General features: G+C 41.9%; 1 protein-coding gene across 7 annotated transcripts in view; it reads right to left on the bottom strand.

Moving 5' to 3' along the window:
- DCTN1 (dynactin subunit 1) overlaps positions 1 to 15396 on the bottom strand; it is a 1835652-nt gene that overhangs the window by 395090 nt on the left and 1425166 nt on the right. For all 7 annotated transcript variants that reach the window (XM_044063298.1, XM_044063299.1, XM_044063300.1 and 4 more), the window contains one exon: positions 5630 to 5758. In XM_044063298.1, coding sequence (XP_043919233.1) covers positions 5630 to 5758 — 129 coding nt within the window. The remainder of the gene's footprint in view (positions 1 to 5629; positions 5759 to 15396) is intronic.

Genomic DNA, 15396 nt, shown 5'->3' with positions numbered 1-15396 from the left:
GTTATAGAGTGCATTTGTGTAGACTTCAGCAGTCATAACTGTATTGTCCATCTGCATGGGTGTCATGAAGTTCGCCACTTCTGTCTTAAGAAGCATGAAATTGGCTTTGGAGAAATTTTTTACAGTGGTTTCCTTAATGGTGGGTGGGGGCAGGATGCGGATATCTAGGGTGATTAGCTTATGGTCGGATCTGACCAACGAGGAGATGACTTCAGGTGTGGAACACCGGTCACTCATAAAATGTGATTCTCGATGAAGATATCACCAAATACATATTCACATTTCTTTCTCTATAAGCACTACCCTCCTTGAGAATTTTTTTAAATGAATTCGGTATTGCTGCCTGATGGCCATTAGCCTCCTCTCTAATGGGTCTTGAACCCACTTGTTCCCCACAAAAAGGATAGAATTGCCAATCTCCATAACATAAACAGTTTGTAAGAGACAGCAGTTATACAAGGCAGGCACACTGGCTGCTTGTGCCTACTCTTTCTCAAACAGTTGCTAATCTTCAGCGACCCGGAATGCCCTCATTCAAGCAGACAGAAGGTTTGGTTCAGTCCTACAACCCTAGACATCCACAAACTAAACAGCTACCTGCCACCTCTGCCACCACAGACAGTGTTACTCTCCAAAGTCGGTCTCAAGAGGCATTTCTATATGGCCTAATCACTCCCCTTGGTGGTTAGCATGCATTACGTTCCCATCTGCGCATACTCATTTCTGCACGTGTACACTGAAGACTACCATCACAATTTATCTATGTCCAGCACACATTCCTAATCTGGATGATCTACACACTATGCAGTGGCAAGGAAGAGTGCACCATCCCTACTCCAGGATGATTGAGCTGGATCAGCCTCCTGACTTCATCCTATGCTGCCTGGCTCCTGTAGCACCTGAGACACTATTTGACCTGGGTGTTCTGGGGGGGGGGGGGGTCCCCTTCAGTTGAGCGAACTTTTAAAAGTTCGAAGCGCATATGACCGAGAACATATGATCGAACTTTTAAAAGTTCGAACGGACTGAATGGAGATCCCCATACAGTGCGGAACGGGAAGATTTCCCTTTTCCGCAATGTAGTGCAATCTCAGAGTTGGTATATTTAAGTAGCCGGGGGGGTGCAGGGGGGCTTACTCCCCTGCTACAAACGTTTATTTTGTTTTTTTTTTTTGTTTTATTTCAGTGTTCAAACTTTTAAATGTTCGATGTTATGGTCTCGGCCATATGAGCTTCGAACATTTAAAAGTTTGATCTACTGAAGTAGATCCGTTCTGGGTCATAGCTAGGGATTCATCTTTATACTCCAGAGGGACATGCCTCCTCAACAGTGTCTTGTCAGAGACCACTGAAAAGCTCTTGTAGCAATAAAGTCTAGTTATGTAATCACAGACATTAAACAGTCAGCATGCTGTATTTCCATATCCCTTTAGATCTTCTAGGGCATGTTCAATAGCTTGGCTATTCAATACAGTCTTTTTAGAAAATGCTCAGTCTTACAATGACTCATCAATGTGTTTACCAAACAAGTGCTCATAAAAGGGTAGTTAGGCATGGCGCTCTCTCTTCAGTTACTTCTTAGCAGATAAACAGGAATAAGAAAAAGAAAGGTTGAGAAACATTAAAAGTCAGCAAAAGACTCATCGAAGATAAAAAAGGAGGAATGGATATGTCAGAGCTACTGACTGAAACATACCTTGAGAATCTGAACATCTAATGCCTTCTTTAAGGCCATGTTCAGCCATCAGGCTCCATCTGCCGAATAACTTGGCTGCAAAACTAGAAGATGATGCAAGTCTTAGATTTGCTGGACAGTCCATTCTTTCAGTAGGGATGCACTGCCAAAGTCTGCATGCATTATGGACAAAACAGCAAGGTCATTAATACCAAATGGACTAAACAGCTACTGTATGCTCAGATGTTCTATAATCATATACATGTGACCATGCAGCTGAAGCTGAGACACCCGCATGAATAACGCCTCTTTTATCACTGTCTATGAAAGATTCAACCACAGGAATGACAGATCCACAACACCACTGCTGAGGATAGTTCACCAGCTCAGGAGCAGTGGCAAGGGTCTGAAACCACAAGATGATTTGCTGGGCTCTTCAAATTCTAAAGTGATACTTGCATCCAAGTGCACAAAAGTAAAGTGAAAACTGTGGTCATCAATAAGCACAGAAGGCACAAGAGGTTCCAAGTTTGAATCCAGACCCTTCTCTGCATCCTCAATCCATCGGCCAAAATCACAACTTCCTGGGCTTTCTTTGCAGGCAATGACTGACGTGGAAGAGTATCTAACCAATGACAGCAGTCCTCTTAGATGGGCATAGACAGTACTTCTCTCAAAGTATGGCAACACAATCAGGGCTTGCAATCATGAAAACGCCAAGCAAAGGACAACACAAAGGAGTGATCAGATGGGGCTACGTGAAGTTAGTCATCCCGAAACAGAAACACTAAGGTTCATAGGTTAGTGCTAGGCTATTTGCCCTTTTAGGCATTTTTAAGCCTAACCAAATTTCCTAATTCATTCGGTGTTTTAGTTTTCCTTACCCCTTCAAGGACCAGACTCATATTACATATAGTGATAACTGGGTTAATACCACAGGTATTTATAAGGGTCCCAAGCATGGTAAATAACCATTAGTAATGGTCTCTGTCCATTACTAGAGCAGGGGGCAGCCCTGGGGTAAATTTCCTATTTCCCATACATAGATCCAAACTATATTTGAATAGGAACAGGGATGAGCTTTCTTTTATGTGGATGTTAAGTCTGTTCCAGAGCAGAGGTAGCCTCAAGCAAGATATAGGTCTGCAGAGGAGGTTTAGAATCCTGGACTGACCATTTCTACTGGCGTTTGACTTGCTGATGTGCAGCAGGTACATCAGAGCTAAGTGAAAGGATTCTTTGCATGTCAGAGTCAGGTCACCTCTTAGTAGTCTAGAAGACACCAACTACAGTAATAGGGCTTTGAGAAAGTCCATGTATGGCAAATTGTTTTTTTTTTTTTTTTTTTGTAAGGTATCTCTGTGGGCATTTTAGCTGTTGCATATGCCTGGACAAATATATACCAAAGGGGGCATTATACTCTATGATTGGCCTCACTAGAGAAAACAATGATATCCCTAGACCTAGCAGCAATGTATTTGTTAGTAAGCTGTGCAATTTAGGACTTCCTCACCACAGAGGACATGTTTGGTGAAAGTTAGTTTGCTGTCCACATAAGTTCCCAAATCCCAAACAACTAGGTTAGCTCTTGGAGGTGTATTCTTAATGTGGTACTTCCCTGGGAAAGCCTACTTTCCTAAAGATATGGTAGTGCAATTTTTGGCATTCAGCTTTAGTCCAGGACTCTGGCACCAATTACTTCTTTAGGACAATCGTTCCTTTAGAATGGCTAATTCTTTTGGGGAGTCTAAAACTGCACCCAGCTTGCAGTCATGTGCAAACTTAGCCAGAGTCCTTTAGCAATGGTTTTAACTTTGAAGCAGTAGAAGCCAGACAGGAAAGGCCCCACCACCAAACCCAGGGAGACTCCATGGGTGACTGAACTTTTTTGTAGAGAAAGCTTCCCTTATTTTGATCTCTTGCATTCTATCCTTGAGACAGTTGGCAACCTAACAGGTGATGTAAGGTTTTAGTTCCAGTTTGTTTTAACATTTATACAATGCCCGAGACAGGGGATTGTGTCAAAGTCATTGGCCAGGTCGGGAAGGGTGGTGTGCACTGAAGGTCCTTTTCCTGCTGAGCCTCCATCACAATTGACTACTATCCTGGCAAACAGACACATAGGACAGACCAAATGGCAGCAATATGTCCTCAGAGTGGTGTTCACCCAATAGCAAACATGGCAGGAATGTCGTGTGCACTCAAGATACTGATATGTCAAACGATATCAGCATGTCAAGCAACAACCTTCAGATGCTGTGCAGCAGCTGTAAGGCATGACCCCAAGGAAATACACCATCTGGTGATCTATAAAAGGACTCTTCCCTGATGGGTCCTTGGTTAAATATTTCTTCTACATCCATCAGAATTTGGACATTTTTTATGCAAAAGTCTACATCTAGGGATTTCCAGGTGCTAGAACTAAAACACGCCGTGATACAACATGCAAGTTAAATAAAAGTGTGCATCCTCAAAGCCTGACAGTTTTTTTTTACGGCACCAGCAAGAAATGTCCTGTAGCTCAAGAAATACAAATTTAATACTGCATTACAAATACAGTAAAACAAAAAACAAAGATGTACAGATTCTACAGATGTTACTACATGTTAGAAAAATATACACTTTGCTGGGCTCAGGTTATATTGTTTAGGCTTGTTTTTCAGCCATTAGCCTAGTTATCTCCTATGAACCTATACTGTTCTAGTAACTCCTCAAAGAAGACTTCAGAAGAAGGAAGCTTTAACATATTCATGGACACCTACTCTCCTAAACTCTCAATTATTTCAGAATCCTGTTTGAGATTACACAAGAGACCATCTTGAAGATCCGTGAATTGGTTACCTCCAACAGAGAGATCCTCTTGCGCATCACACAAGACTTGCAGTTTTTCCCCTCCTCCTTCACTCTGTAGCTGGATTAAACTGCTAGCACTTATGAAAGTCTTGTATGTTATGCCCTTCATGCAAGCATTAGAGACCATGCCAGCAAGGCACCTAACTGGTGATCTAATATCAGAAGCACATAGATCTTTCATTTCCTTGGAGGTAAATGTGGGAATTTTCCCATGATGTGTTCTAGGACTGAGAAACAAACTCTGCAAGAGACAGCAAAGAACTGAGAAGTATGGGGAGAAGTGCACCTTCCTAGCATCACAGCATGGGAGATACAGACTGAACAAAATATGCTCAGGTCAGCTGTTACTCACTGCAGGGAGCACTCTGAATTGACATCTTTTCACTACTGAAGTCCTGCAATTAAGATGTTTCAACAGCCACACTAACACCTAGCCCATAGAAAATGTTAGTTTTTCATGAATAAGCTTTGCAGCTCCAGCCTGAAAAATGTGTTTGCTCCCCCAAAGTATTATCCAATTTTGTCATCTCCACTGATAGTGCAAAATAAGGTTTTACAGATGGAAAGAGTACTTGTCAGAAACTGTATGTACAGTTATCTGTTTAATAACATTGGCTGTAAAGTTTCTCCTCTATCTACTGTGTTAATTAAACCTAATTCTGTTGAAGGTTTACTAAAAACCTATACCATTTAAACTTGCTGTTATTTTTATTTATTTGCATCTCTACCTTTTTTAATATATGGCTGCATTAACAAACTGCCAAAACAGCTTTACAATAATATTTACTATTTCCTTACGGCTGTCAGATGTTACTCGGCCTTGATATTGCACCTAGAAAACCCACTGTGTACAGTATATTTCTGCTTTATGCCTTTACTATGCAAAAAAGGTCTGCTCGTGATAAGCCTGCTCATCCAATCACAAAATATTAAACAAATAATGGAACATGATATTCTTGACTCTGCTGCAAACTGTGATATGCAAATTAATTGCTGACAATTAGAATCACACAGTAACTTCCTCCTTAACTGCGGGCCCTGTATATTTTTGAAGCAGCACTCTTCTGTGACTGGCTCTGAAAGTCACTTTTCAAGCCTTACCTTGATTTTGAGAGATTTTTTCAGCTCTTTGATGACAGTCTCTCTGTCCTCCAGTTTTAGACCAAGACCTTCAGCATCAGTAATTTCAGCTCGCACAGCTGCTGATCTTATCTCTACAGGAAGAGGAGGCTATGAACGACAAAGCATCAAATGTTAAATACCAGAATGAGCACACGATATTCACTAAAGCAGTATTACTTAGTGACAAAGCACACAAAAAGCATTACATTGAAATAGCTCAATATGACACAGTAGTCAAACAGTCCTGGAATAAATGCAGACTTAATAACTGAATAATGGCCACACACACACACACACACACACACACACACAGACAAAGACACACACACACACAGACAAAGACACACACACACACAGACAAAGACACACACAGACAAAGACACACACAGACAAAGACACACACAGACAAAGACACACACACACACAGACACACACACACACAGACAAAGACACACACACACACAGACAAAGACACACACACACACAGACAAAGACACACACACACACAGACCTAAGCAAAACTGAAATGTATTACCAAAGTAATGCTTCATCTCCAGAACTTCATGGAAATTAAATATACCCAGGCCTCTTCCAGGCAGTGTGTGATTTTATAGACAAAGTTCTCCTGGACAGTAATACTGTTACCTCCTCCCCACCTAGTTAAATACCACACTGAATAAAATAACAAGAAAGGAAGATACAATCCTTCTGCAGACTGTAACAGTGTTAATATTTTTCAGACAAAAGAGACATGGAGGAAGATGGTGAAACGGCACACTTACTGATTGAAAACAGATTTTAAAATTTAATTTACAATAAATCATCTTCTTCTTTCGGCTTTTCCTCGTTAGGGGGTCACCACAGTGGAACAACAGTCTGCAGAACTGGCAGTGGAGTTTTGCAGTGTCGAGTTGCCAGCCCGGTGCCCAGCCTTCCGCAGAAGACAAACACACACACACACACACACACACACACACACACACACACACACACACACACACACACACACACACACACACACACACCTAGGGCCAACTTACAGTGTCCAATCCACCTACAGTATTGTCTTTGGGATGTGGGAAGAAAATGGAGCACCTGGACAAAATCCATGCGTCCGCAAGGAGAGGACATGCAGACTCCGCACAGAAGGCACCCCAGCCAAGAATCAAACTGGAGAACCTCCTGCTGTCAGGCGGCAATGCTAACTGCTGCACCAATATATTTCATAAAATACATCTGTGTGATGTTCTTCTTTTAAAAGTAGCTATTTCAGGAAGTGGTGCAACAGGGTAGGACATTCATCTTTGGTGTTGGATTCCAGAAAGGTATGGGTTGTATTCCCACTCCAGGTGATGGGACTGCTGACAGAGCAGTGCAGTGTTGGGGGGGGGGGTGCTGCATTCCCGACTGTCTTGTCATTTGGATAAGAAATTAAATCAAAGTCCCATCTACTTGAGTTGGTGAATGTGAAAGATCACATGGAACCTGTCAAAAAGGAAAAAGATTCACAGCAGTGTACAACATCTGAGTTTTGGCACATCAGTGTCAATGGCTGTACAGCCTGACTTTCAGATACTTCCTGTGCAAAATAATGATTGTCTTGTGAAACTATTCCTGTGACAAAGGCTGGCACATGCCCATAAAACAACCTCACTCCCGCACTACCTTCTGTTGCTTGTAGTCAGAAAGTAGTAACTTATGGCAAATGATCTGCGTCACCTAACAGGACAGAGAAACAGTACTAGGCAAGTTATCACAAGAACCATAAGATACCTAGCCATATGCACCTTCAAGTAGACACATCTGAAAGTATTTGCAATTTTTGCAAGAACTTAATAGTGTTCTCCTCTCAAATAAGGAAGGGCTTAAATGACAACCCTGGTGTAAATTTGCATTCATCGTGAAGACCGGTCTTAAACTGAGACAAAATAATACTTGACTTGGCCTAGAACAGTAACATATTCCAAAGGATGGGAATACGATGAGTTAGCAGCCTATCCCTCTGGTGAGTTGTGTTTACTTGCTGTGTAGATTTAGGTCCCTTGTGTACGGGTAGTTGTAGAACCACTGCTTTGGCAAAGAAATAGGAGTTCAAACAGCAGCGAGTCTTTCATGGCTTGGAAAGTAAAACACTGGTCAGCCCGGAGCAGCTGGTAGGCTACTAAGTAGAAGGAAAGATACGCTAACAGAAGAGCTGAAGGATTTAAAGCCTTTAATTTTCTTGGTTAAAAATCACTGGGGCCTTTTCAGTCGAATAATATGCTTGGATATGTACATACCAAAGAGTACACTCTTCTACTCGTATGTGAGACAGGATGTCTGCAAAATAAATGCCAAACAGGACAGGGACCAGCACATTCAGAAAATGTACCAGCAACTTTCACAACTTCGGATCTGTTGGACAACCAATTTGTAATCCAGCACACGTTTACATTAAGTCCGTCTAATTTAATACCAGCATGAAGGAGAGTATTAAAAGTCTTGGCTAGGCCAACATAAGCATAGTACATGGAGAAACCGGCTCAGAGTGTTTAACTTTTTCAAAGAAGTTTACTAGTTTCAGGTCACAGGACCTGGCTTCACTAAATCAAACTGAGTGTCAAGTTGCCTGTGTCTGCATAAAGGAATTCTGATATAGTTTCCATGACTTTGGATACAAGACTGGTCAGGCTGATGGGCCTATAATTACCTAGTTTGTACAGGGGATCACTCTTATACAGGAAAGTCAAAGGGCTGTTCTTCAAGCATCAGGCAGAGACCCTGAAGACAAGATGAAGTTATAGACTAAGCAGAGGTTTGGATAAAAACAAATTCAGCACCAATGACCCTGCAGCCTAGTATGTGATCTGGTCCCAGTGAAGTATCAATTTTAACTTTTGACAGGGATTCTAAGAATTGTTCCAAGGTAATTTCAGGGGAAAACACATTTTCAGGGATAGTGTGGGTAGGATGGGTACAATTAGGCACTAAATATGCTTGCTAATATATTGGCTGTATCCTTAGGATCAGAAAATATGTTATGATGGATAATAAATTCAATGCATTACTGACCATTACTTCTTAGTTTCCTGACATAACTGAAGAAAGACAGCAGAGTTTTGTAAGTAAAACATACCATAAAAGTGGGTTCCTTGTGGGTTTGGGAAAAAAAAACGAGTAAGTGGATGGCCTGATTGAGTGACAGGTCGTTGACTACCTTGGGCATGAAAGATGGGTTTGTCCTGAGGGTAACTCTATCTTTATGAAAGACAAGAAAAGGAATAGTATCTGTTAGTGCCTGGAGCTCTGACACCCTTCTGGCTGAAGTGATAGCCACAAGAAGAGCTGTTGTCCAGGTGCACAGCTTTAGGGAAGCTTGATCAGCTGGCTCAAAGGGTGGAAGTATATGCTTCTCCAGCACATAGTTGAGATATCAAGGAGGAGGAGGAGGTTTCTGGGGGGGGGGGGTCTGAGATGCGGGACCCCTTTGAGGAAGAGCTTCAAAAGGAGTCTAGATGCCAAGGGGGAATACATGAGTAGGCATGCAGAGATAGCAGACAGCTGTGCCTTAATAGATGAGTAGGCCAAGCCAGTCTGAAGTAACTCACAAATAAGACAGCAGTCGGGGAATGTCACTGGTAAGCGGGTCCATCTGTTTATTTTGACACCAAGTAATGAACCGTTTCCGTTTAGTCAGGTATGATTTTCTAGTGTTAAGTTTTCTGGCCTCCTGCAGGACATTGAGCACGTCCTCAATGTAAAGGTGTCTGTATGGGATCAGAAGCCTATCCGCCACAGGGTCAGACATAGCAGCTGTCACTGTGGATGAATTAGAGATCCCTTGTGCTGTGTGAGGAAGTCCACTCTGTGGGGTAACTTGTGGTGATTGCCCTTGGACAACTGAAGGAGTAAGGGGAACCAATGTTGTCAGGGCCAGTAGGGAGTCACCAGCAAGATTTTTGGATTGTCCTGCTGAATCCGTAGCAGGATCCTCTGAATGAGAGGGAAGGGGGGGGTGCATAAAGGTATTTCCCCTTCCATGAGATTTCTTGCTAGTGCCTGTAGGTCTGGTGTCCTGGTGCAATATCCAGGAAGTTGCCTGTTGTTGGCAGAGGCAAACAGGTCTATTTGAGGTGTACCCCCATCTGTGGAAAAGGTCCAGGAAGACATCCCTGTGAAGCATCCATTCTGTTGCTTTCAGGGTAATTCCCTGAGAAGTGGCTACTTCCCACACAAGTATAGCAAGTCTGCAGAGCAAGTAGGACTTGGTTCCTCCTCGTTTGCTGATATACCACAAGACTGTGGTGGTGTTGTCCGAGTATACCAGAAGGGATTCCTTCCAAAGGAAAGGAGTGAATGCCTGAAGGGCTAGGAGGATTGCACTCATTTCTCTGGTATTGATGTGTTCTGTTTTCTGTCTGTATGTCCACAGGTGTTGTACTTTTCGATGGCCGAGAGTGCCCCCCCCCCATCCCAGGTCTGAGGTGTCTGTATGCATGTTTAGATGGTTGGAGGGGGGTCCTGGGTTGAGATTCACCTGAGCTAGCCACCATCAGATCTTCTTTTTAGGCATGGAAGGAAGAGCACAATGTGCTCCAGTGGGTGGTTGTGCTGCTTCCAGACAGAGCGTAGGTACCACTGTAGCTTTCTCATGTGCAACTGAGCTAGGGGTAGCATGGGAATGGTAGCTGCCATGTAACCCAGAAACTTGAGGTACTGCCTTGCCATCAGTTGAGGAATGCAAATCCCTTGCAGGTGTTCTGTAAGAGAATTCACCTTTGCTGGGGGCAGGTATGCCTCCAAGTCTGCGCGGATTCTGCACCCTAAGAACACAATGTCTTGGGTTGATGCGAGGCTGGACTTTGGGAAACTTATTTGGAACCCAAGAGCCTGTAGGAGAGATACCACGAACTGGATATGGGTTAGGAGTGTTTTGGGGTTGGCAGCCTGCAAAAGCATGTTGTCCAGGTATGGGAATATTTGTATCCCTTTTATCCTGCAAAAGGCCATTACCGGAGCCAGGCATTTGGTGAAGACTCTGGGTGCTGTTGAACGTCCAAAAAGCAAGGTAAAGAACTACAAATGAGAGGAGCCCACTAAGAATCTTAAGTAGTTTCTGTGTGTGGGTTTGATGGGAATGCACCTTTGATGTTTAGTGTAGCTAGGAAGCCTCTGTACATAATAAGAGGGAATAGAGCTGGCAGGGTCAGCATTTTGAAAGTTGGCACCTTTAAGAAAGGATTGAGCCTTGAAAGGTCTAGGATGGGTCTCCATGGCCCTTCTTTTCTGGGAACCAGAAAAATCCCCGAGCAAAATCCTCTTTCAAATTGGGAGGGAATAATTTTTTTCTATAGTGCCCTGGTTTAAAAGGGACTGTAGTACTGGTAGTAGGAGGATCAGTTGCTGCGCAGGAGGTCGTGGCCTGCATAGACTTAATGGAGAGGTTATCCATGACAGGTAGTAACCGTCTTGGAGGATGGAGAAGACCCACTTGTCTGAAGTGACCTGATTCCAGACAGAAGGCAATGGGAAAGGCGAGCAGACAGTGGGACAGAAGCAGCTGGTGGGGGTGGCAGGAATGGCAGGTAGTCCGACACTACCTGCCCTGTCCTGAAAGGGCGTCCTTAGACTAGAAGAGGAAGGTGCTCTAGCTGAAGGATTTTTCTTTCTTGCTTGCCTGTGTCTAGCTTGAGGAACAGGACTGGAGTGTTTCCTGATGAAATTAGTTTTTGCAGGATAGTTTCTGTAAAATTTAGGTATAGGGGAAACTAGCAGATGTTTAAGATCCTGGATCTCTTTTCCTTTTTGTTGCAGGGATTTGAAAAGGTCTGCTACTTTTGAGCCAAATAAGGCAGCATTGTCCAGTGGTGCATCATTGAGCTTAGCTCTGAAATCATCTGGAAGGGGTTGCAAGCGCTGCCAGGAGTATCTGTGAAGTGCAGAAGCTGCTGACCTTGCTGAGGATTCTGCAGCATCATAGCTACATTTAATTGAATGCCTGGTAACTTGGGATGTAAGGGCCAGGAGAAAATAAATAGATGACTTGGCTGAGGAGTCTGGAATATCCACTAACAGTTTGGTGGCAGTCAAGAAGAGACGGGGTGTACTTTGCCATAGGAGTCTGGTAATTATTAGTTCTATATGCCAAGGTGGATGAGGTGGAAATCTTTTTTGCCGAGCCTTTCCCTAGTTTTGCTGTCTATCTGTTTGAAGAGGGGTAATGAGCAACTCTCTTGCTAAACGTGTCTGTAAATACTACACATTATTTCAGGTTTAGGGTTATTGACCTCTTATTAAAATTAGTAAGAAGAGGTGATGTAAACACTAAACTGGAGGGTATGGAATATAATCGGATCTTGCAGCTACAGACTGATCATCCACCAGGTATTAACCAAATAGTGTCCATTAAACTTATTTTGAAAGCAAAACAAGCTATTCTACAGGGCTTATATCACTTTTTTGTAAAGTAACTTCTAATAGATTTTTTATAAGATGTATTTAATTTTTTTGTAAAGTAACTTCTAATAGATTTTTTTATAAGATGTATTCCCTTTTTATTTTTATGTATACACTATTATTAGTATCAATTTTTTATACAAATGCATATTTCTTTTTTTTAATTTTACATATATATACATATATATATTTCCATATAAGTTATTTATGTATCGGTACTTTAAGATATTAAGTATTTTATTTAACTGTATAATTGTTTTATTGGCTGTGTGGACAGATGGGTATTATAAAAGAAATGTTACATTAGACTGATGAAGGGTACTTATTACCTCAAAGCTTTGCATTTCTGGATTATTAAACTGCTTCACGTTTTACAGTGGTTGTCCTTGGTTTTGTTACCACTGCACCTTTACTCTGACTCTTGCCTTGGTTACTTGACTTCATATGAATTATACAGTAACAGCTCATTGGCATTCAAAAATGTGCACGTGGATTGGACAGCCCAACCACTGTGTCCATTACAAATCGATCATATACCAAAAGAAAAAATGTCCGGTCAGTAAAGTACCACTGAGTAGCTAGACTTTTCTGTTGGAATATGCTATGAAAGTTACAGCAAAATACAAGAAAAATCAGGTATGTTCTGCAAAAGTAAAGAAACAGAAACATAACTGATTTTCCTTGAATTTCTATGATGTCCCTCCTTAAATTTTGTCACACTCTCATACCTGTCAATTGTCTGGATCTTTGCACAATGTCCAGATATTTGCCTCATAGTTTTGGACTTTTCCTTATTAAATAATCTCTCATTCCAGTAACTTTCTAAGTTTATAAGAGCAATGCAATCTGTCCCAATTTTTGGACCTTTGTCCCCCTCCCCACCCACACATTCTGTTGGGCTTTGTCCAGGTTTCTTGCAATAAGATTAGCATTAAAAAAAAAAAAAGGCAGTAACAGAGATTCTCTTTTCTCCTTGGTTCTCTTGAATATCACTGATGTACTGTGCAATCAGAAAAGTCTTATAAGCATGCTCAGTACATCAGAAAAGTCAGAAGAATGCGGAGGAACACTACAGCGCTGTTAAAGACATTAGTTAAGAAAGGTAAGCAATTTTTTTCTTAAATAAAGACATTGTATAATAGCAATAACCCACTCCTGAGTTTGAGTAATGCTGCATTTACCCACGGTTGGCTTTGTTTGATCATGAGGGCAAATCACACCAACCGTGGGTAAAGCCAGCATTACCCACACCCAGTCATGGGTGACTGCTTAAATAAACAAGTGATTAGACTTCCTGAAGGTTTTTGTCCTGCCACTGTAGAATTTGAAATGCTCGTAGATATCCAAAATATGTAGATTTTATTTTCCTTTACTTTTCAGTTCTAGAAAGAAGAGAGAGATTAGAACAGCCTCTATCAATGTAAATACTGAAACCACTTTAAGCGTGTAAGAATGATTTGTTCAAAAAGTTACTACTCTAAGAAAAAGAAAGATAAAGTTGTGTTGAATAGCCATAAGAGCTTGTAACTCAGATGCCCTTCTTTTATATGCCAGAGCAATGAGTAGCACTGTTTTCCAAAACAAAAAGCTTCATATCAACCTCAGAAGCAGGTTTAAAAGGAATAAATTATAGTTCTGTATTCACCATAACTATGCATCTGTGTGGTCCATTTTCATTCTTCCTCAATGATTGCTATCGGATCTGATGTTGGAAATGACTGAGCCACATTTACTAGACTCTTGGATCCGACTCTCGAGCTTCTCCCTTTACCCATAATGCCCCAGTCAATCTGCTATACTTCAGATTGAGTTGTCCGCCTTATAAATCACAGGAACAACTAAACCTAGTTTTAGACAAAGAGTAGGAGGAGAACTGGGCCTCAAACCTGGAACAGAAGTTCCACAATAACCAAAAGATCCAGGAGATAATACGAAGGGGGAAGGAGGGTGGGGAGTTAAGGGAGAATGAAAATGGACAGCTCAGATGCGTAGTTATGGTGAGTATGTAACTTTAATACCTGATGTTTTCTTTTCATTCATTCCTTAACAATTGAGACAGAGTCCAAAGCTACACTGACCTTGGGTGGCCTTCACGGAAGGATATTCCAAAGTACTGCAGAACCAAAGGCAGCCTTGCTCCTGGAAGTCAAATCCAATTCATAATGAGCAATAAAGGTATGAGCATTAGCTGTTGCACAAATGTCAATACATGTTCTAGAATAAAAGGTGGAAGTAGCAGCCATGGACCTGGTGCAGCGTGATTTAGAAGGCCTGGGTAGGGTCAAACCTTGCTGACTGTAAAGAAAGGAAATGCAATCAGCAAGTCATTTAGCAAGAGTAATTTTAGAAACTGGTGAGCCCAATTTGTTTGGGGAGAAGGAAACAAACAATTGCTCTGACTTTCTGAAATCTTTTGTTCTGTGATGATAGAAACGTAGTCACCTCTCAGCCATCTGTAGTTGTCTCCTCATGGATCTTCATCTTCCTACCCTACCTCAAGTGAAACAGTTTTTGAAAGGGATTTTACATAACTGTCCACAGAGGAAGAAGGTGGCTATTCTCAGTATCTTAATTTTGTAGTGGAGAAACGTACACATCTGATTTTGTCCTTTTCATTTGTTCCTCAACTATTGGGTATCAGATCTGATCTCGAATCCAACTCAGCAGCATTTATGGGGCTCTCAGATCCAATTTTCAAGCTCCTCCCTCTACCCATAATGCCCCAGTCAGCCTGCTATACCCCAGATCTTGTTTGCCGCCATATCTGCAGATGTGGATTCTTCTTTTCTGGATTTAAGCAAACTAAATCAATTTGTGAAGAAATCAAAGTTCCGAATGGTCATGGTTCAGTCCATTCTGCCATTTCTATGCAAAGACGATTTTATGTGCTTCACTGATCTTCAGGATGCGTACTATCACATAAAGATGAACAGACAATCCAGAATATTTCCACGCTTTCACCTAGGGGACAGTCACTATCAGTCCATAGCCTTGCCCTTTGGTCTCACCAGAGCCCCCAGGATGCTTACCATATGTATGGCAACAGTAGCAGCTCCCTTGAGACTGCTGGGATTTAGAGTATTTCCATAACTAGGTGATTGGATCCTCACTGTCCCAAACCAAGCATTTTCTAAAGAAATCCAGGGACTACTTTCTCCAGTTATGTGAATCTCTAGGCATATCAGTCCATATCTGCAAGTCTCATCTCCAACCTATTCAGAGACTGGAGTGTATACGTGCTCAGTTAAACAGTCAGATAGCCTCTCTTCTATCACATCAACTAAGGATCATCAGATGCCACATGGAGCAAA

This window comes from Protopterus annectens, chromosome 2.part1 (assembly GCF_019279795.1).
Source record: "Protopterus annectens isolate FY-2018-M chromosome 2.part1, PAN1.0, whole genome shotgun sequence".
Lineage (NCBI taxonomy): Eukaryota > Metazoa > Chordata > Ceratodontiformes > Protopteridae > Protopterus > Protopterus annectens.
This window is presented reverse-complemented; position numbering and strand designations above follow the sequence as displayed.